Genomic DNA, 22,042 nt, shown 5'->3' with positions numbered 1-22,042 from the left:
ACTTCTCAAGATAGTATATTAGTTTACTTGACATCTCAGTCTTGACCTTTTAAGAGTAACTACCCCACACCCTGGGCGTCGTACCTGGGCTGTGAGCTCCATCACCGGTGTGGGGCATGCAGGAGGCAGCTTATCGATGCCTTGTTCTTGCATCGATCTTACTCTCTCTCTAAAAATCAGTAAAAATATATTTTTTAATAAAGAGTACCCCACACAAAGTCTCTGTTGATACAGTAGCCACGGGCAGCCATGTTTATGTCCCACAGCTGCTTGGACCCAAAGCAATACACTCACTCATGGGTCAATGGACTTTAATGCTGACAAGAAAAAACACAACTCTATCCAACTAAATTATCTCTCCCGTTTCAACCAGAAAATAGTGATTTAGAAAATTTTTGTATAGTAAGATCTGAGGGTGAATAGACTTAAAGAGAATAAAGGTGGAGTGGGAGCTGAACAGTTGAGAGCAAGCTTAGGACATGAAGGAAACAAAACAGTGATTGAACTGAAGCAAAGATGGAGACAAGCCCTAGCCGGTTTGGCTCAGTGGATAGAGCGTCAGCCTGCGACTGAAGGGTCCCAGGTTCGATTCTGGTCAAGGGCACATGTCCAGGTAGCAGGCTCAATCCTCAGTAGGGGGTGTGCACGATGCTGCCGGTTAATGATTCTCTCTCATCATTGATGTTTCTGTCTCTCTCCCCCTCTCCCTTCCTCTCTCTGAAATCAATAACAATATTTTTTAAAAAAAGATAGAAACAAAATATAGAAGAGTTACACAAGCAAGCCTGAGTAAGCGGAAGCAGAGCCTTCACAGAGAGAGGGTCCAAGCTGCAGCAATGACATCGGCGCATCCATGAGTCCCTGCTGCGGGGGCATAGCCACCCCGTAGCTGTCACCTTTGTGAGGCACACGGCCCTGTTATTTCCCTCTGGGTTTTACACCCAAATCACCACAGCACCCACTCCCTATTGTTTGTTTCCTGAAATAGCAAACTCTTAGCTAAATGTCACTTCCAATAAATACCACCCTGAAGTGCTTCACTGCAAAGGAAATCTACTTGAAAATCATTGATAAAGAAGTGTTATAATTGGTTGAAATGCACCAATACTAAGCCTCCTGCTTCCATGAAACTTCACTGTTAACTGATTCTCTAGTCAAAATCAGTTATATCTCCACAACAGAGCTTTCATTTGGCCCAGCCTTCTTGCTTCTTGTTTAATAATGACTCCCCAAATGTAAAACAATAGAGGGTAAGGCTAATGTCAACATAAGTGTACCCTTAACGGCACCTAGCATAAAGGCATAGAGTGTAGACTTAAATATGTAATTATTATAAAAAGTTAAAAAATTACTAGAAAACTTATGCTAAATTACTATTGAAATGTTTTAGGAGGTCTTGATACATGGAGTCTATTATCAAAGTATGTAGATTACTACAATGCAAAGTAAATACTGAACCTTAATATCAAATACTAATAATGGAGATGAATCTTATAAGTAAAAGATCACAACTATCTTGCCTGAAACTTCCAATAAGGATATAATATTTAAGAGTTAGCTTATATGAACAAAGTAGAAAATTACTTAAACACTGATTTCCTGAAAGGGCACTTAAAGAATTAATTCAATAAACTCCAAGATTTTCATCTTCTTATTCAAATAGATTTTTAAAATATGCAAAAGCCTTCTACAAAGTAGTGTTCATATAATTCTAAAAATTAAATAAAATTTAAGATCCACTTCTATTTCAGCTTCAGAAACGTTAATGTATCAGAATTGGAGGGTAATATATTTTAGATTGTATCATTTAATTTACTTTTTAAAATTTCTGATTTTCCTGATATAAAAATGCTTAGAAAACTATAAAGAACTGATTTGGGTTGAAAATATCCACTGTTATATAGACAATCACTAAAGGCCCACGTTATTGTCTGCCTTTGATCCCTTTGTCGTCACGTGTTGCCATGCAAACAATATAAGTAAAAACTGCACTGTTAAAGGTGGTCATTGAGAGGATTTGATGAGTTTATCCACACGCTGAATCCAGACGATTAGAGTCTCCTTAACCCTTCCTGTCTTTGGAATGTAAGATCTGCCCACCATTCCCACAGTGGGAGCCATTTTCAAGGACACAGCCTTGAGAGATCAATGTGCTGTGGAGACCTTTGATGGTATAAGTGACTGAAGTCAAGTAAGGCCTCTCCATAAACTTACTATTAAGATTCTGACAGGCAAGTGTTGAGAGCTACTTGTCTCACTGCTGCCTGAAAGGCGCGTCGCCCGCCTCTCTGGGCGGTGCGGGAGGAGGAGTCCGGCAGCTGGGCTCTGGAACCCCTCCGCGCCCGCCATAGGGCCTGGCCTCCCCAAGCAGGTCCGAGTGTCCTGACCGGCTGCGCGGCCAGCGGCGGGCCGAGGGGTGGGGCCAAGCAGCGACCGACCAGGGAGGTCGTGGGAGCGGAAGGCCTCACTGCCTGGCTCTTTCCTCCCTTCCCCCGTGGCCTGCTCCCCACTTGCCCGCACTGGGGCCGGGGGTCCATGCGGCCCTCAGGGCCCCATGAGGCACGGCCTAGCCGTGCTGCTGGTGGCCTCGGGCATCAACTCCCTGGCCCACAGCGGGAGCCCAGCGCAGGCCGCCACCCACCCACTGCCCCCCGGACCGGACCCACGTGGCAACGGCAGCGGCAGAGCGGGGCGATGGAGGAGGAGGCTGCGATCGCGGGCGCCCCTGGGGACCAGACGGAGGATGTGGACTTCCTGTCTGGGCTGGAACTGGTCGATCTGCTGGACGCCCCTGGTGATCGGATTAGCCCCTGGAGCCCAGGCAGGGGCTGCGCCCTCCATCTTGCCTTGGGTCCTCCATTTTGGACAGAGCCATGTGCTTCTTCACCGAGGGAAGCCGCTGCTAGCCACACCCAGGATTTCTCTGGACTAACCAATAATAATCAAGGGAAGTGCACGCCATCACTATGACCACATCCTGGGTAATGAGACACCGACTCGGGCCTGGCCAATCGGCGGGGCCCACAGTCCGCTCTCCTGCCCTTACTCCACCCCCCTATGAAACCCCCTGTCCCATCAGGCCTCGCTCTCTCGGCCACTGGACTTGCCGTTGTGTCGGTGAGTCTGGTGAACGGGGAGCACAAGCCGGCTTGAATTAAAAGGATTCTTTGCTTTTGCATCGGAAAGACTGGCTCCCTGGGGGTCTTGGGAATCTTGAAATCTGGGCACAACACTGCCTAAAGCAGGCCTCATATGCAAGCTCCACTGCTCACTAAAACTGCCTCCTACCCATCTGGAGTAGTCTGCCTCTTTCTTCGGTCTCTCCTGGCCCTCTGTGTACAGGGGCCAGTTTTAGATTTCATCTGGGAAACTCCCAAATTTGCAAACAAACATGCACCTGGAAGACAAACCACTTTAAGAATCATTTCAGGAACAGAGAAGATAAACATTAAACAAGGTTTTGTTGGATTTGCATTTAAGTCATTGTTGACTTTTACAGTTGCATTTTTTATGAGTTTTGTGATTAGGTGAATAATAACTCTCCCCCACCAGCCTAAGATTCACAGTAGGAAAGACCCATATCTTTTTTTGCTGATCATTGTACATCCACTTCTCATTATAGAGTCTGACACGTATAAATCACGTAAGATATATTGATGTGAAAATGATGCAAAGGATTTGAGAGCAATGAAATTAGGAGGGTTTTCAGAGGCTTAACGAAAGCACTGACCTTTTGAGATACCACCTGAAGAGAATATTGAAAAACCTAATCTAGAACAAATGATAAGAAAAACGCTAGCAGTGATGGGGTTTGCCACAGACTAAAGGAAGTAGGCGTTGGCTCTGAATTTAGGAGTTGAATATTATATTTCTCAATTTTGTTGAAGATCATCAGTGTTCTCTCTTGAGATTTTAGCACACCTCAAGGTACTGTTTGGTTTCACATCTCTTTTTTTCTCTTAAACAAGTCTTAACTCAGGAAGCACAATTACAACCCTTTTTCCTAAATTAGAAAACTTAGGAAAACACACTTTAAAATAATGCGCTATATTTCCTATACAATATGTTTATAGTAAAGGGTAAACAGCCTCCAAAATGAATAAAGTATCAGAGAACCTAATTATTTTTTTAAGGATTAACAGGCACCAACCAGGATATGATAAGCACTTATTCAGTACCTAGAACTAGGTTACATTTAAAACTGCAGAGTTGTGAGATTTTTTAAAAATTACTTAATATCTCTTTAAATGTGAGGGTAAAATAACATTATACTTATAAAGTTGGAAAAGTATTAATTTTTTAAATTTAAATATGTTTTTATTGATTTCAGAGAGAGGAAGGGAAAGGGAAAGGGAGATAGAAACATTGATCATGAGAGAGAATCATGGATCGGCTGCCTCCTGCACATCCCCTACTGCGGATTGAGCCCACAACCCGAGCATATACCCTGACTGGGAATCAAACTGTGACCTCCTGGTTCATGGGTCAACGATCAACCACTGAACCACACCAGCTGGGATGAGAAAGTGTTAATTTTTAAAAGTCCAACTGTCCACAGGGTCCAAAGAAATAAATGATAAGTGTTACCAGATAAATATGTATTACAAATAACAAAGATAAAGCCTGGAACCTGTGATCATGACAAGGAGGGAAGAGAGCTGCTTGATAAGAAATAATTAAATCTGCTACTCACAGAAATGGCTCTTGCCACTGAAAAAGCATAAGAGGAAAGGAAAAGAAAGGGAAAGGAATGGGCATGTTCCTGGGAGAAAGAGCACAGTGAATCCCCCATCCAAAGGATTGGAGTTGGTGTTTTTGGTTTTTTTTAATTAAATCTTTATTGTTGAAAGTATTACATAAGTCCCCTTTTCCCCCCATTGACCTCTTCTAGTCCACCTCTGCCTCCTACCCCGGCCTTAACCACACCATTGTTTGTGTCCATGGGTTATGCATAATATAATAAATAATTCACTCGTATAATTCTAATTAATTATTAATTGTAAGTTTTTATTACCAAATTAAATTAAAAGTTAAGTTCTGAAGTCTGTTGTTTGTAATCATACTGTCTTATCTTACTTATTTTCATTTCTTTTCATACTTTCTTTCTTAAAGAATGCTATTTTTAAAAAAGAAAAGAACACTTCTGCTTGACAAGCAGAAAGGCACATATAATTCTAGAACCTGAAAATGTAGTTTTAATATTTTTCATATCTTAATCTTACAGCATGAACCCTAGATTTACTACATAAATTTTAATTCAGAAATTAAAGATTCAAATTTCATTGTTTATTGAAAGATTAGAAGACTATTTCTTGTGACATATCTTCTCACATACAGGGTCAAACCTTATTAAAATTTGAAGTTGAACATAATGTATTTATTTTAAAATTTATTTTAATAGAAGAATATAATGGCAAGTTAAAATGATGATAGGAAGTCACGTTTCTAAAGCCTAAAAAGCCAAACCTTAGTATATCTTGCCTGCTAAATGGAATGGTACTGTTACATGAAAGCATTAATAAAAAGAGATTTCGGCCCTAACCAGTTTGGCTCAGTGGATAGAGCATCAGCCTGCGGACTGAAGGGTCCCAGGTTCGATTCCGGTCAAGGGCATGTACCTTGGTTGTGGGCATATCCCCAGTAGGGGGTGTGCAAGAGGCAGCTGATCGATGTTTCTCTCTCATCGATGTTTCTAACTCTCTATTCCTTTCCCTTCCTCTCTGTAAAAATCAATAAAAAAATACTTTAAAAAATAAAAAAAATAAAAAGAGACTGCTATAATCAGGTAGCATCAAACATAAAGATTTACTTTCATTGTTCCAGAAATCAGAGTTGAGACAAGTATTTTACTTAAAGGACTTTATGAACAATCACTATTTGAAAATACAGTGGTAAATACTATGATTATTGTGAAGGCAAATGAGGGGTTAAGAAAAAGCCAGGCAGAACATACAGATCAAATAAGGAGTTATTAAGAGTTCACCAAAGAACCAGCACTTTGCTAAGTTATTTGGGGAGAAAAAAATAAATGTAAGGTATAGTCCCTGTCTTCAAAACTGTAGAATTTTCTTAGAAAAATCTGTTCAAATGTAGAGTATATAAATTAGGCATGTCTTTGTTAGCATTAAATAGACCATAAAATTTGTTAACTAAATGAAATGATAATGAATAAGCATGGATCATTGTCACAAATGAAAAATGTTTGCAAACACGGTGATATGTGTTTTAAATAGTTTTAAATAGTTTTAAATAGTAAATATTTTAAAACAAATATTTCTGTATACAAATGAAAATAAATTTTGGCAAAATTTTTGTTTTACTACTTAAAATGATATTTTTTAAAAAGCAACTGTAATTACCATTAATGAAATGTCCAATGGAAACATGTTGTTTCACATGATATTGTTAATAATACTTCCTTTTTCCTAGATGTGACTTAAATTTTACTATTCAGAATAAGAAGAAAATTTCAAAAGTAATTAAAATCTGTTTCTTCACGAAGAAAGTGTTCTACATCCTTGCTACTCAAAGAGTAGACCTTGGACATGGGACATTGTGGTAGCTTGCTAAAAATTGCAAAATCCAAGATCCTGCTCCAAACCCATGGACTCAGGATCTGTATTTTACAAAATCTTCAGATGATGTGCATGAATACTAAAGTTTAAAAGCACTGCTCTACATACTTCATGTTGAAGGCATGTATATCTATTTATAGTTAATATTAGATTACTAATTAAGTGTAAGCTTGTGGTTTCTCCCTCTAGTAGAGACTTAAAAAATTGAGCAGATAATTATTTAGCTTTTACAATGCCATCATAATTGTGTTCGCTCCTATGAAGAACCCAAAAGAAGTGTATTATAGCCCTGGCCAATGTGTTTCAGTTGGTTGGAGTGTCATCCCGTGCACCGGAAGGTCAGGGATTTGATTCCTGGTCAGGGTACATACCTAGGTGTGGGGGGTCAATCTCCAGAATGAAAAAAAAAATGTTATTGTGGGGATGAAATTGACTCAGAAATCCAGCCTATAAGTTGAGGGTTAGAGTTGTACATGTTGATTTGGAACACTTCAACCTATAGGGGTGGTTAAGATTGTGGGTGAACACACCAAGCATTAGGAGAAAGGGACAGATTGCCAAAAAAAAAAAAAAAAAAAAAAAAAAGACATCCAGCATCCAGTTTAGTCAAGATTCATTGAACAACTATGTTCCCAACATGGCGGTCTGTGCTGGTGAATCGACGACTAAGACTTGGTTCTTGCCCTGAAGGATCCAAGTCAGTCACCTAGGGTCAGGGCTTATGCAAGAAGAAAAGGCAACAAAGACACAAAGAAGAAACCAGAAGAGACATTAAAGGGTTCAAACTGCATAATATCCAGAAGGCCAAAGGAGGAAGACACTCAAAGGAATGTCAGAGGCACCTAAATATCCAGGGAAATGAGGGTTTGCTACAAAATGAGTCTGACTGACTTTGAGAAAGTGGTATCAGTTTATGTATTCAAATTTCTAAATTGTTATCTATATCTCCAAGCTTCTCCTCTTACAACCTAAATTGCAGGAGATGAAAAAATTCAAATGTAGAATTGTTCACTAAGAGGACAAACACTTATTGATATATATGCATCATGGTGTCTTCCTTCTGCTCCAAAAACAATCAAAACAACACAAAATTCCTTTAGGCAATCATCATCTATAATTATCTGACTGCCAAATCCATTCCCACGGATTAACTCTTTAAGAAACATAAAATTGTCCACAAAGAAGACCAAGAATTTTACCAAAAGGGAAATTCAGTAGCTTAAAACGTAAGCAGAAGCTTTGTTCAAGTTTGGAAGGCTATAGATTTTAGTTTGTTTCCTTATTTAATTGAATTAATACAAAATGGGAATGTCTACATTTTCAACATATGCTTAAAGAACAGTATCACACACAAACCTCTAATAACAGGAAAGTCAGGGGGAAAAAACATGCATTTAAAATAATCACAGGTAACTCTGCTGGAGGAAATCTATTATTTTGTTTATTTTTGTGCAATTTTTTTCTCAAGCTTAGTTTTTGGATTTAGAAGTTTAATTCTTTGGTCAGTGATATCTAAATAAAATTTAGGTATACAGAAAATCCAAATGCATTAAAGATATGAGAAATTTGAAGGATTATTTCAGATCTACAAAGCCTAGGGATTACCAAAACTTATCAAAATAGCATGTCTAGAATTGAGAATAATGTCTTTTGATTGCTGCAACCATAAACAAATCATAGTCCAATACATGATTTAATGTCTTATATTTGTATTCACCCAATTAAGTCAGTAAAAATAAATTAGTTGATATTTATTGTGTAGTAACTATATATCAAGCACTATCTGAAAGTGTTGCATAGTTCAGTTAATCCTAAAAACTACCCCTGGAAATAGATGCAATTATTATCCTCATCTTACAAATAAGAAAACAGAGGCACAGAAAGTTTCAGAATTGGCTCATCACTTATAAATAATAAAACTTTAGAATGAGCCAAGGAAATTAGATTAAAATTGCTTAATTTTATAAATTATATAAATGATGTATGGATTTGATATGCCATGGCCCAGCATAGTTGTTTTTTTACATTGTCTTTACATAATCCTATCTAATAAAAGAGAAAAATGGTAATTGGCATATGAGCTACCCTTTTCATTGGCTAATCAGGGCTATATGCAAATTAACTGCCAACTAAGATTGGCAGTTAACTGCCAACAAGATGGCGGCTAATTTGCATATGTAGGCACAATGCAGGGAGGCGAAAGGGAAAGCAGGAAGAAGCCCCCTGCCACTGACAGTGATCAGAAACCCAGGGGGAAGCTAAGAGCTGGGGGGCAGGGCAAAGGCGGCCCTGGGGCTGCCTTTGCCCTGCCCCCCAGCCATGATCGGAGAATCAGGCGCCTTTGCCGCCCTGGCCAGTGATAGCAGGAAGAAGGGGTGGAGCCAGTGATGGGAGCTGGGCACGGTCGAAGCTGGCAGTCCCGGGAGCTAGGGGTGCCTTGCCTGGGCCTAAAGCGGAGCCCACGATCGCGGGGCCGCTGCAGCTGCGGGTCCCCGCTGCCCGGGCCGGACGACTAGGCCAGAGGCGTTAGGCCTGGGCAGGGGCGGAGCCTGCAACCGCCGGGAGCTGGGGGTCCCCTGGCCAGGCCTGACACCTCTGCCAGAGGCCTCAGGCCTGGTCAAAGGGCCGATCTGGTGATTGGTGATCGGAGGGTGATGAGGGTCAACTCCTCTGGCCGAGGCATCAGGCCTGGGCGGGGGGCTGAGCCGGGGATTGGGGGGATATGATGGTCCCCTTGCCCAGGCCTGAAGCCTGGGTCAGAGGGGTCAGGCTTGGGCGGGGGGTGGAGCAAGCGATCAGAGGGAGATGGGGGTCCCCTGCCCAGGCATGATTCCTGGGCCAGAGGCCTCAGGCCTGGGCAGGGGCCAGAGCCAGTGATGGGGGGGAGATGGGAGTCCCCTGTCCAAGCCTGATACCTCTGTCAGAGGCGTCAGGCCTGGGCAAGGGGCCGATCCTGCGATTGGAGGGTGATGGGGGTCAACGCCTGAGGGCTCCCAGTATGTGAGAGGGGGCAGGCTGGGCTGAGGGACACTCCCCCCTCACACACACACACCCAGTGCACGAATTTCGTGCACCGGGCCCCTAGTTGCAAATAAAAGTATAAGTAATTGTGACATACCTTTATCAAAAATACCTGGCAATCACCAATATAGTCATATTCCAGTCCATCAAAAGAATGATAATGCCGATCCCCATATATTGTGCACACTGCTGGACATGGATAGTATGTGCAATTGAACATTCCTCGTCGACAAACACTATTAGAAAATAACAGAAGTACCCATTGTAAGAAACATGGCTCTAATTAATTTTTTCAAGTGGCATAAACATCGGAAGGTTTGCATTGAAGAGCAATCACTGAGCCAATAGCCCTTATAAATATTGCCAATTTGTTCTGATAACATTACTCTGACTAATTAGGCATATATTTACCACTTTGTTTAAATAAAATATCAGACACCACAAGCAATCCCAGAAATTGTGCCTGGGTTACACTGAAAACAGATGGTGGAATGAAAAATTGAACATAGGCATGCTAGTAGTCAAAAGACCACAATGCCATCTTCGATACTTGAGTCTATTTAAATACATTAGGTGTGATTTTGTTCATGGGCTTAGAATCTTTATCTGCATTTTAGGAAAATTTTATTTCAATTTTATTTTATAGTTTTCTTTAGGCTTGTTTCCAAAAATAAAACCTTCCATTAAATGTGAACTTCTTTTTGAAATTCTTATCACTTTCTTATAAACTTGAGATATTTTTTCTTATTATATTTTCAAATTGTCATATTTTACACTTTTCTAATGTGTGAAACAAATATGCATAAAAATAATGGTATGATTCCCTAGAGATAGTAGCTCTCTATCCATGCATGAATGACTTTAAAATCTTATTTACTCAGGCTTGATTTGTTTTTGTTGAAGTCAGTCACCTTAAGTAAATATAAGATGGTCGAAACTAATACAATTGCTTAGGATGTTTTTTGTCAAATAAATGAACCTGATTACCAGGTATAACATGGTGTAGCAATCACTTCTCCTGAGAGGTACTCCCAGTCTTTCCAGATGCACGGACAGCTTTCAGGAACATAACACTTTCCTCGGTGCTCCGCCATTCTTCCAAAAGAAGAGTAAACGCTATGTAGTATAAGCTACTAATTTCAGTTTTCAAAGAAATTAGTAATCTCATCATATTCAAAACCATTTCTATGCATTACATCTGTCATAGGCATGTTCTAGCTGGCCTATTATTGAAGGGCTGAACCCAGTCCTTATCTTCCTCCTCTTCTTTCCATACAGTACCCTGCATATCACAGTAGGAAGTAAATCCAGGCAAATGATTGGATGCAGTAATTTTGACCTTTTGTTATCATTTACTATAATAAACGGGAGACAAAAGCCAAAATCCTTAGGTAAAGTGAGTTATTCTGAAAAAAATTTTAAAGAGGTAGTGAGGGCCCCTTTCTTCAATATTTACTGCTTAAGAGAAAGAGTCTGTAGGTATAACAATTTTGATGACATAGTGAATTATAAGATATGTAACATTTTTTGTTATGAAACAGAGGAAGGAATCAAGAGCTTCTTTTGTGAGTGACTTCAAGTGATTATGCTGATGACTGATGAGGTTATTATAACTAATCAAAACTGCGGTGGTGCATCCATGAAGTAGATATTATTATGCCCATTTTTAAAAGAGGAAGTTGAGGCTGTAAGTGGTTAAGTAACTTGTTCTGACATACTTCAGTTAATAACAAGGAGGACCAGCATTTGAACCCAATTCTATATGATTCTTTTCACTATATTACTTTGCATTTCTTTAATCCACAATGATTTCTAAACTAAGTCCTTTTATAGTCAATGAATCGCTGGCACTCTCAGGAGCCTCATGAAAACAAGTTATAGACTTATTGTCCTAAAATAAGGCAACCAGGGTCACATTGAAGATGATTATTACCAAATCATATTACCATAAACAATTGTGTAATAGAAAGTCCTGAATAGCAAAGTTATTTCCAAATCAGTCAGAGGCCTTTTAGTCAATACCAACTACATTTATTCAATAATTTCTTTAAGTTTTTGTAATGAGATTTGACCAGTAAGTATATGAATCATTGTTGAACTGAGAGTCAAAAGTGACAGCAAATAGATACTTTTTAAATAATAGCATCAACCACAAGCATATGAAACAAAATTAGGATGTACCTTTATCTAATCAGCCATGCATCTGTAATAGTCATAATCAAATTAAATAAGTAAGCAGTGATGTAGGCCTCAATTATTTTATCATAATAAAGGTTTTATTTTCCTTGCTCTTTTTACTAAAATGTCTTCCTTATTCAGCTGCTCCATGGCCTGGTTTCTACCTGCCTTTATTTCAGTCTCCACGTGTGGCCTTCTTCTAAAGAGCTTGGTACAGTCCCAAATTACGGGGCTCTTCAACCTAGTCTAGATAGGGACCATTTAGACAAATGCGACTCTCCTGGGAAGCAGACCACAGAACCTCTCTCTTCTTTGCTCACGGTTTGTAAGAACTGAGCCCAAGGATCCTTTGTGTGAATATGCTCATCAAGGAAGAATGAGTGACCTATTTGCCTTAGGTGGCCCTCCGTCTGAGCACTGCCTCTATTCATTAGGAGAAGAGAAAGGCCAGTGAGGCCATATTGTAAATGCGCCTGCCAGAAAGCGAATAGCCCCTGATTCACAAGTGCTATGCATTTGTGCTACTGAAGGAAATTTACAAAGATAAGAGTAGATTAGTAGATTATGCTGCTATAAAATAGTGAACTGTATTTATTGGGTGTACACACACACACACACACACACACACACACACACACACGCAAGCAGGCACACACAGGCACACAAAGGCACACGTCACAATGCCTAATTGAGACTTTCAGAAAACTTGCAGAAAACCACTGGGCCCACATCAGCAGAGCTGGGATTTGTACTGTGGTGTATCTGAGCCAGAGTTCCCACTGTTACCTACTGTCCTATACAGACTCAACACACCATTTTTCTGTAACATCCATTAGATAAAGCAGCTGGCATCACCATTATAACTTAATATCAACAGTAACAGCACCAAAGAATATACAAAAGATATGCACTAAAATGTAGTCAATGAAGACTGGTTCACTATCACTTTCCCAAAATTGCAGTTGAATCAGGGAATAAATGTTAAGTCCATCCTAAAATTAGTTCTCTCATCAATTCACTGTATTACTTTAATAACCTTGTATTATTTTAATACTATGTAAATTAATTAATGCTATGTTAATACTTCAGCACTTGAATAATATTGTACATATACTCTATTACTTTAACAATATTGTACACCTAACATGTGTGACATTATTTAATCACTAGAGACCCCATGAAATTCGTGCAAGAGTAGGCCTTCCTTCCCCCGGCTGCTGCCACTAGCTTCCTTCCCGCACCCAGGACCCAGGCTTCCCTCACAGAGGGAGGCCCTGCCCACCCGCTGCGGCCTGCTGGTCGGTGGCCTGGGCCTCCCTCTTTGGGGCAATCGTGGAGACCCCCCGCCCCCCGATTGATCGCCCCACTGGCTGGTGGTGTGGGCCTCCCTCTGCAGGCCGATCATGGGGTAATGGCTGGGCCCCGGACCAATCACGTGGCACCCACCTTGGCTGGCCTGGTGCCAGCGAGTGTCACAGCGTGGCCCTGGATGGTCATTCTACTGTTCGGCCATTCAGTAGGTTTGCATATTACGCTTTTATTATATAAGATATGTTTTTTTAGTGTGTAATACGTATTATCTCACAGATAACATATGTGATATGTTACATAAATGTAAAATAACGATTACAATAGACCAACTAGTTAACCACCAGTGAACCAGAACAAAAATTTCAGCTATTTTTGTAAATTATGGTTTTAAGTGCTCTTGCGGTTTTTTAAAGTTAAATCTTGAATGTTCTGAATTGTCAAGAAAAAGAGGCTTACCCTGGAGCACAAACACAGCCACTTATGCAGGGTGAGGATGGGGCGCAAGTGAAGTTCATGGCCAGGTTTGCACATGTAATCTCACAATTTACACCACCGGCTGGCAATTCGGGATCAGGAAACCTGCAGTTGAAATACACTTTTCCCTCGGGGCAGGCATGAACTTCAGGGACAAGGCACAGACAAAACACCCTTAAGTTTGTATTCCTCCCGTAGGCAGATAATCGTATTGAAGTACATTGTATCAAAACACAAGTGACCATAGAATATTTTACCAGTTACTACTGCATCATTCTCTTACTCTGTGAAGTTTGGCTGGTGAGTTTACAAACATTCTCTAGCCAGATTCCCTTTATACACATCTAAATTTCCAAAACATTTTTTTTGAGTTTGAAAACCATAGCTTCCTTCCATAACGCGATAACTAAACAACTAGTATATAATATTATGAGGTCAAGAAGCAGGGTATTTGGATTAACCCAAACATATGTCCTCAACTTTTGAGGAATAGCAATTCTTATAGTTAAACTTTACAAATCTCTGTGTTAGCAACAAACACATGATGCTTTTAGGTCTTGCTTCATCTCTGAGTCCTTACTGATATGTCTGCACTATATAGTGGAAGTACAGAAGTGGACACAATTATGGGCAGGCCAGGAACTACAAAATCCTCCAAAAAGCATTTGGGGTCAGAGGGATTAAATAAGGTCCCTTATTGGGGGCCAAAAGGATCACATCTTGTGGATTCCTCTGTAAGAAATCTGGCCTGGATGTCCCCTTCTTTAACTCTGAGTCCCCCTGAAGCAAAGGGGGCAAGGCAGGGGTGGCCCAGAAGCTACAGAACATGTGTGTGGTCCATGAACAAAGCCTAGAAGAAGCCCTATGTAGCCTGGATCCTTATAAAGTAAATCCAAGACATACAATTCAAAGCTAATTTATAGTAATATATACATGACCATGGAAATAAATAACAAAGCAATAGCTCACAGCCTACACTCTTCCTGTCCACTAAAATCAGTGAAAGTAGTGTTGTTTATTATTTGCCTAGAATTTCTCCAAGTGATTAAAACTTTGATGCCTTTTGTAAGGTAAAAATAAATAATATAGCATCCCCTGACCCAGTGGTCAGCAAACCACAGCTTGGCAAACCACGGCTCGTGAGCCACATGAGGCTCTTTGGCCCCTTGAGTGTGGCTCTTCCACAAAATACCGACTCTTCCATAAAATACCGACTTCTGCGCATGGGCCACGAAGTGTCAATCGCACTGTACGTTCACGCCCGCACGTGGTAATTTGTGGAAGAGTCACACTCAAGGGGCCAAAGAGCCACATGTGGCTCGAGAGCCACGGTTTGCCGACCACGGCCCAAACCTATAGGATCTTCAGGAATTATATACAATTGTAAAGTGGCATTCTAATGAGACATAGCAGTAGATATCATTTCGCATGCCATTTTTAAAGTGATAGCTACTAGTCCTATAGACTTGCTAATTATAATGTAGCCCAGGAGCCTGTGGCATGACCTTGACCTTTCCCAGAAAGGTAGAATCTCAGGCATCACCGCTGACCTGCTGAATCAGAATCGGCACTTTAACAAGATCGGGGTAATTGTGTGCACATTAGTATGAGAAATGCTGGTCTACAGTCATTTCACAGCTTCTGTTGCACTAGTAGGTTACAACAGGTGCCAAGACACATATCCCTAAATCCTTTGGGGCCCCTGGGTTAGTTCTGGGGCAGACAGAATCCCTGGGTTGATGACCTCTGCCCCTAAACCTTATATGTTCAACCCAGACTGTCCTACACATATTATAATTTCTAGTGTGAAAAGTTAGGAAGCTGGAGCACCATGTTGAGAAACATCCCCAAGGCTATATTCATGCCAACGAGGGGTGTGATGGGTCAAAGACTTCTGCCAGAGAAGTTGGGGCAGTACTAGAGCCCCATTCTCCTCAGGGAAAATACATTATCTAGATCTTACCAGTAGAGGGCGGTGCTGGCTCATCACATTTCACAGTCCCATTTGAACATTGGCTAGTAAAAGTAAAAAAATGTTACAAATCCAAATCTGTTTGTTTGTTTTCTGTACTTCACAAACAACATAATGGGTAAGAATTGATTGAATATATATATACAAATGTTATTCTTTCCCATTGAAATTTATCTACAAATAAGTTATTGGCCAATTTGAAGAGAATGATTTCAATTAACATGTTTATCGATAAACACAGATATAAGTCACTGTGATAGGCATGGAAGATACAAAGACCAAAATTCATAATCTTTAATCAAGTAGGAAGGCCATAATACTCAGTTGGAATGTGGTAGAAAGCCTCACAGGGGTAGAACAGTGTTCTGTGCAATGAAGTGCCGTGCAGGAAGTGGCAGGAGATGCAGATGACAAAGAGGCAAAGGCCAGCTATTATTCAGACACTCAGACTTTGTCCCTGAGGTAGAACATTGACCTAAAGCAGAAAAGTGATATTGTTGGTCTGAATTCTAGGAAAATCATTCTGGCAGTAGCACTGACCACAGAATGAAGTTACAGCTTCCTTGCAACTTAAGTTCTAAAGTCAGGGCATAAGACGAAAACCCAATACAGGCCAAATTAATTCTGAAGCTCCTTTAAAAAGCAATCATGATAGGGAACAACACATCAGTTCTCAGTAACTCAGACATCAACAGTATTTCCTCCAGCTTTGGACAGATCATGTGTTCTATGTTTGAGCCCACAAGAAGAAGCTAACTAATATATAGGGGCCATGCCACATGAAAAATATGCTTATATGTCATCTATCACTAGGAAGACACTCAGAGGTGTGATTCATGCACATTGTGAATGGCAGAGAGGAACTGAGACAGACAGATCTCAGGTCACAGAGCCAGCTTTTCCATATCACACTCACTCTGGGACGTTTTTGAGAGGAATGGCAAATGAAGTCACTGCACTACAATGGGATGTTCTTTTCTCATTGAGAACAAATGATTCCTTCATTTTTTGCCAATTTCCTAAAGTAAATTCAATTACGTTAAATTTAAGAGATATTCTACCTTGGCAAAATGAAGGGGACAAGACTAGAGGCAAGAAGACCAGGAAGAGACGTTGTTAAGGCAGTGACAATGGAAAAGAGGGGGATTTCTCCTATTTGCAGAAACTAAACTCCACAGTCATTAGGGGTTTACTGGCTAGGGATATTGAGCAGGAGGTAGGAGTCAAAACATGACTCCCAGATTTCTGGCCTGGGAAACTGTGGCTACTAGTACAACCTACTAGAGAGAGATTTAAGAACTGGTTGCCTTTGTATCTTGATTGAGGGGTGGAAGGAAGAAAGATGGAGATAACACTAAAGGTTAATTGAGCATAAACAGGATACTGCCATGAATGTGAAATAAGCTGCTGAGCAAAGCAGGCAACAGAAAAAAATCACCACAGAGCCACATTGCCTGGGCTTGAATCTTGGCTTCGTTCCCAAGTTGCTTACCTGCCTGTGCCTCCTTTTATCACCTGTAAACTGGGGACACAGCAGCAGTACTTATCTTTTAGGGTCACAGTGATGAGTGTTTTAATATAGATACAGAACACTTAGAATGCTGCCAGGACTTAAGAAGGTACCTAGTCATGATGAGATATCATTCTTTTTACTATTGCCTACGGTCTGTTATCATCTGTTGGCACCTAAGATGGAATGAAAAAGGAAGGTCAAGAGTTGGATGTAGATCAATTTAAACTGCTGCATGGATGTGTCTGCATTTGTAACAGCCAGGTTCCAGCCCGAGTGAGGGTTATCCTGGCAATGAGTATTATCTCACCCTAAGATCAATGTTCCTAAGGAGGCGGTACACTGACTCCAGCATCTGGCCTGGTTCAATCCATGTTAAAATTGCCTTTTTTAAGCCATTGGATAAAACACAAAATGAACCCCTCCCCCAAGACCTTGCATTGTTTGAACACCCACCTCACTCCTACCTTCCATATAAAAAACCAAACTGATCTGAAGGCTTCCGTTCTGCTGCGTGACACTTCAATGCCACCCACCCTTTTTCTGCAGTTATGACCATGAGACTCAGGCATCCCAGGTTGCAATGGAATAGGTAGCTATTTGGTTTTAAGGGTTACGTTAGGGTTATCTGCATTTTTAAGTTACAGAAGTCATATTTCAATTTATGGTTTGGATTAAGAAATTACATCAGCATGTGTTATTTATCAAGTACAATCACCATCATTGAAATCTACCATAAGCCGGAGGGTGTTGGGATAAGCTCTCCAGGTTGATAAACGCTCCCCCTATAATGACACCGACAGTGAAATCTATAAGAGAAAAAAAGGTTAAATTAATAAAAAAGGTTATATGCATATAGATTTTAGAAAACAGTAAAATTCAAGTAGACTCCATGCACTGTATTGGTCATTTTAAGGCACACTCTAAAGATGGCTTCATTCTATGAGACTACATGCAATTCAGCCATACAAATGGCAGAACCCATTTAAATGTGAAGTCCTGTGTAGCTTCAGATTTTGTTTTCTAAAATAAAATAAAAAATCTGTATTTTTTTAGTCATAATACAAACTGTGTTGTTAGTCACAAAAAAGTCCCTAAATGCACCTCAAAGAAACACAACCCATACATCTATTCCCCTCTTTTCTGCAGTTATGAGTACAAGACTTAGGCATGCCATTTAGCCCTAGTATAAGACAAAAGTCCTTATCTCAGGAGAAGAGATTGGAGAAACTTCTGAGTGCTGACAGACATTGCAGTGCTGCTACTGAAATTAGCCACCTGACAGTGACACATAAACCTTGTCATTAACTTTGATATGATAAAAACAAGTAGAAATATACTCCAGGGTTAGCCATCAGATTCCTTGGCTCTTTCTACAGCTACCTGTAAACAAGTGCAGGTTTAAACATAAGTAAATAAGGTAAAGACATTAGGAAATATTAAGGAAATGACTCACAAGCAGGTCTTTGCACATACGCACACTTGTTTCATGGAAAAACTGACTGTTCAATAGTGGAGAAAATTATTTTTTCCATTAAATGGTGGTAAGTGGTTAGATTAAGAAAGAAAAGAAACAAGCATGAAGGCCCATTTCGGGTGTAAAAGAAAAAAGAGATGAAAAACTGGATGCCATGAGCCATCTCTGTGACTTACATGGGCACACAAAAGTGAAGGGTGTCTTCATAGTATTTGCCCTCAGGACAGTTGCAGCCTTCAGCACAGTCGTCACTGCACTGCTCAAGGGAGGCGAGAGAGACACAGGAGCGGCGGCAGAAGGAGGAGCAGTGATGGTACAGCATGCCTTCCTGGCACACCACCCCTGAGGACAGAGCAGCGTCAGCTGGGAGAGGGATCTCCACAGAGCACAGAAGCGTTCTGTGCTGAACTACAGGTCTATGATAGATGTAAATCATGAAAAAGAAATACCAGACATCAACAAATCCAGAACACTACAGAATCTTATAACAGAAATTAATTATTATTTACAATCTTTGCCTCAATGGAAGTAGAAGAGAAAAATGAAATTTCTATCTTCACCCGAGGATATGTTATTAATTTGAGAGAGAGGGGAATGGAGGAGTGGAGGGAGGGAGAGATGGAGAGAGAGAGAAACATCAATCAGATCCAACCTCGGTAAGTGCCCTCACTGAGAAGCGAACCCACAACCTCTTGGTGTACAGGACAACACTCCATCAACTGAGCCACCAGGCCAGGGCTGAAATATTTGTAAGTGAGACATTCCATAACATTCTATAATAGCTTGTACCATAGTTTTTAAAATTATTTGAGGTATCTTATGTGTCTAAATAAACTTCCTGTCCTTACACTTCAAATCTATTGACTGCTATGTTGTCATCGTCTTCTTTATATATTAAGCAAACTTTTAGTCTTCTACAAATAAAACAAAACTTGACTTTATTGATCAGTGTTCATAGCTCTTAACTTTTGCTTTCTTAATCATGTTTAGACTTTTTTTTCTAAACCCTTCCAATTTCTCTCTAAACCAAACTGAATTGATTAGAATAGGCAAACTAAAATAACCTAAAAAACAAACACCCAGAGCATCCTAGATAAAACATAATTGAAATTATGTAAAATATATAAGTGATCTTGATAGAAAAAAATGGGGGTGGGGAGTGAATAACATGCCCCTATGCCAGAAATGAAGAGGGAAACAATATCCAAAAACTTGAATGGAAGAGAGGAAGATCAATCTATTGGATTGAACTCATGTGGGAATAGAAAATAGGACTAGTCCTTTATGAGGCAAGGAATTGGGAGACTTCCACTTGGGCCCTCAAAATGACTCCATCCCCACTTGCAAGGACGCACTGCAGCAGCGGCCAGCACACTTTCTGTGAAGGGCCAGGCAGTGCATAGTTTCCGCTTTGCAGGACACACAGTCTCCGTCACAGCTACTCAGCTGTGGCCGTGTAGCTCTTTACAAAAACACAGGAGGACCAAGGGTGTCGTCTGCCAACTTCTGAACTTGAAATTGGATCTTAATAAAGGAAGATGCTAGGAAAGCAGCTGTAATTCTGAGGGTCTGTGATGAAATAAAGTCTCCTCTGAAAAATAAGAATCCCAGATATACACCCTGCACAGGTTTGTTATATAAACTTACATTACTTTTATATTTACATTGTTGTTCTTAGAATGCCCATCTAGGAACATAACCAAAACTGGCTAATAAGCCCTGCCCAGTGTGGCTCAGTTGGTTGGGCTCACTTACATGGATGGGCTTCGATTCCCAGCCAAGGGCACGTGCCCGGGTTGCGGGTTCAATCCCCAGTAGGGGGCATGCAGGAGACAGCCGGTCAATGTTGCACTCTCACATAGATGCTTCTCTCTCTCTCCATCTCCCTTCCTCTCTCTCTCAAAATCAAAATCAGGTTTTTTTTGTTTTGTTTTTATCTTAAAAAAAAAAAAACTGGCCAAAAAGCCCTTTGGAGTGATAGAAAAAAGCTGTGTGAAACCACAGCAGGGTGGAGAAGTAGAGTAAGTGATGCTCTTGAAATCCAGGTCACAGAGGATTCTAATAGGGAGCGGCAGAGCCCTGACAAAGATTAGCTCATAAAAAATTATAAAACAAACAGAAGAGGAAGCAAGCTACCATGAATGAGAACAGCAGACACCATACCATGAGGACTGGCGGCCCAGGAGCTTGAGATAATACATAGCTGTTGCAGAGCCTGCCTGTTTGACTACAGATCAGCTGTGTCGCTATAACACACAATGCTTTTCCACATGTAGATAGGACATTTTTATAAGACCTTTTTTTCAAGTGTTTCCAGTTATTTCTGTTACATATTTTTAAACCACAGTTATACTCTGCTTATTAAAAAAATAGTCAAAAGTTATTGATCTTATCCAACATATCTTCAATTTTAAGAAACAAAGTACTTCTTTTGTTTTTATGTTTGTACATTGTAATATTTGAAATAACTTAAGCAATGTTAACTCTCCACTTAAAAAATGAAAGCAGTAATTATCAATGTAAAAATCTCTAAGGTGTTACCTGATTGTCGTTATCTGTGCTGTTGCCATCATACTCACCACAGAAGGAAACGTGAGTTCTGAAATCAATGGTGACACCACGCTGGCCACAGAGGTAGGCATAGTGGGCGAGAGCATTGCATAGGCAGGTGCTTCCACACTTGCATGCATCGTGGCGGCACAGCTGGTAGTACAGCCCAGGGCTGATGTAGAAGTGGCAAGGGGCAAAGAGCTCTTGGTGGATGACGTCACAGTGCGCTGCGTAGCCAACTAACAGACAAAGAACCCCATTAGCACCTCATTTTCCAGTTGGGATCCTTAGCCTTAAGTATCAAGTTCCAGAACTAGCCAAGATTCTTGCTTTCCTAGAAATACACTGTATTGCACATTACTTTTAATAAGAGCCAATATTTTCAGCTTATGCTGTTGTGTTTTTTTGTGGGATATTTTTGGTTTGTTTTTACTTTTGATAATATTGATGACAGCACTATATTCTATAATATTTTAGGAGGAAAAGTTGTTTTACCTCAATAACTTGAGTAACAGAAGGGTTGATAGCCTCAATCACCCCATGGCCTGAAAATCATCTTAGGAAATCACCCCAATTCTACTATAAAGAATCGGTGAGTAGTGGGAGGCTTATCTCCAGACATCCATACACAATAAAACTGGTGCATGTTGTGGATGTTATGGCAACTCCCTGGAATACACAATTATCCAGGAACGTTTAGGAATCATCTCATCCCAATAGAGTCTCTGAAGTGAATGGTAATGTGGCAGATGCACATAAAGTCATTGCACATAATGTCTGCACAAGGCACAGTGCACAGGGTCTGATAAGTGAATCTATAAATTCAAGAAAAAAATAAGTAATGAATAGAAATTGGGGATTGGAACATATGCTAAAGGCCATGAGATAGAACTACCAGGCCTTTCAGGTGGTGGTAGTTGGGTGGGGGGGGGGGGGTGGGGGGGAGAGTCTGTAGTAATTAGTTCTTAAAATTT

General features: G+C 40.4%; 1 protein-coding gene across 2 annotated transcripts in view; it reads right to left on the bottom strand.

The window, feature by feature from the left end:
- Nucleotides 1-22,042, bottom strand: part of OTOGL (otogelin like) — a 156,158-nt gene that overhangs the window by 83,004 nt on the left and 51,112 nt on the right. For both annotated transcript variants that reach the window (XM_059683705.1, XM_059683706.1), the window contains exons 19-25: nucleotides 21,098-21,307; nucleotides 18,695-18,860; nucleotides 17,776-17,850; nucleotides 15,523-15,575; nucleotides 13,542-13,704; nucleotides 10,584-10,691; nucleotides 9,694-9,832 (exon numbers count right to left, since the gene is read on the bottom strand). In XM_059683705.1, the coding sequence (XP_059539688.1) occupies nucleotides 9,694-9,832; nucleotides 10,584-10,691; nucleotides 13,542-13,704; nucleotides 15,523-15,575; nucleotides 17,776-17,850; nucleotides 18,695-18,860; nucleotides 21,098-21,307 (914 nt within the window). The remainder of the gene's footprint in view (nucleotides 1-9,693; nucleotides 9,833-10,583; nucleotides 10,692-13,541; nucleotides 13,705-15,522; nucleotides 15,576-17,775; nucleotides 17,851-18,694; nucleotides 18,861-21,097; nucleotides 21,308-22,042) is intronic.

Source organism: Myotis daubentonii, chromosome 2, assembly GCF_963259705.1.
Source record: "Myotis daubentonii chromosome 2, mMyoDau2.1, whole genome shotgun sequence".
Lineage (NCBI taxonomy): Eukaryota > Metazoa > Chordata > Mammalia > Chiroptera > Vespertilionidae > Myotis > Myotis daubentonii.
This window is presented reverse-complemented; position numbering and strand designations above follow the sequence as displayed.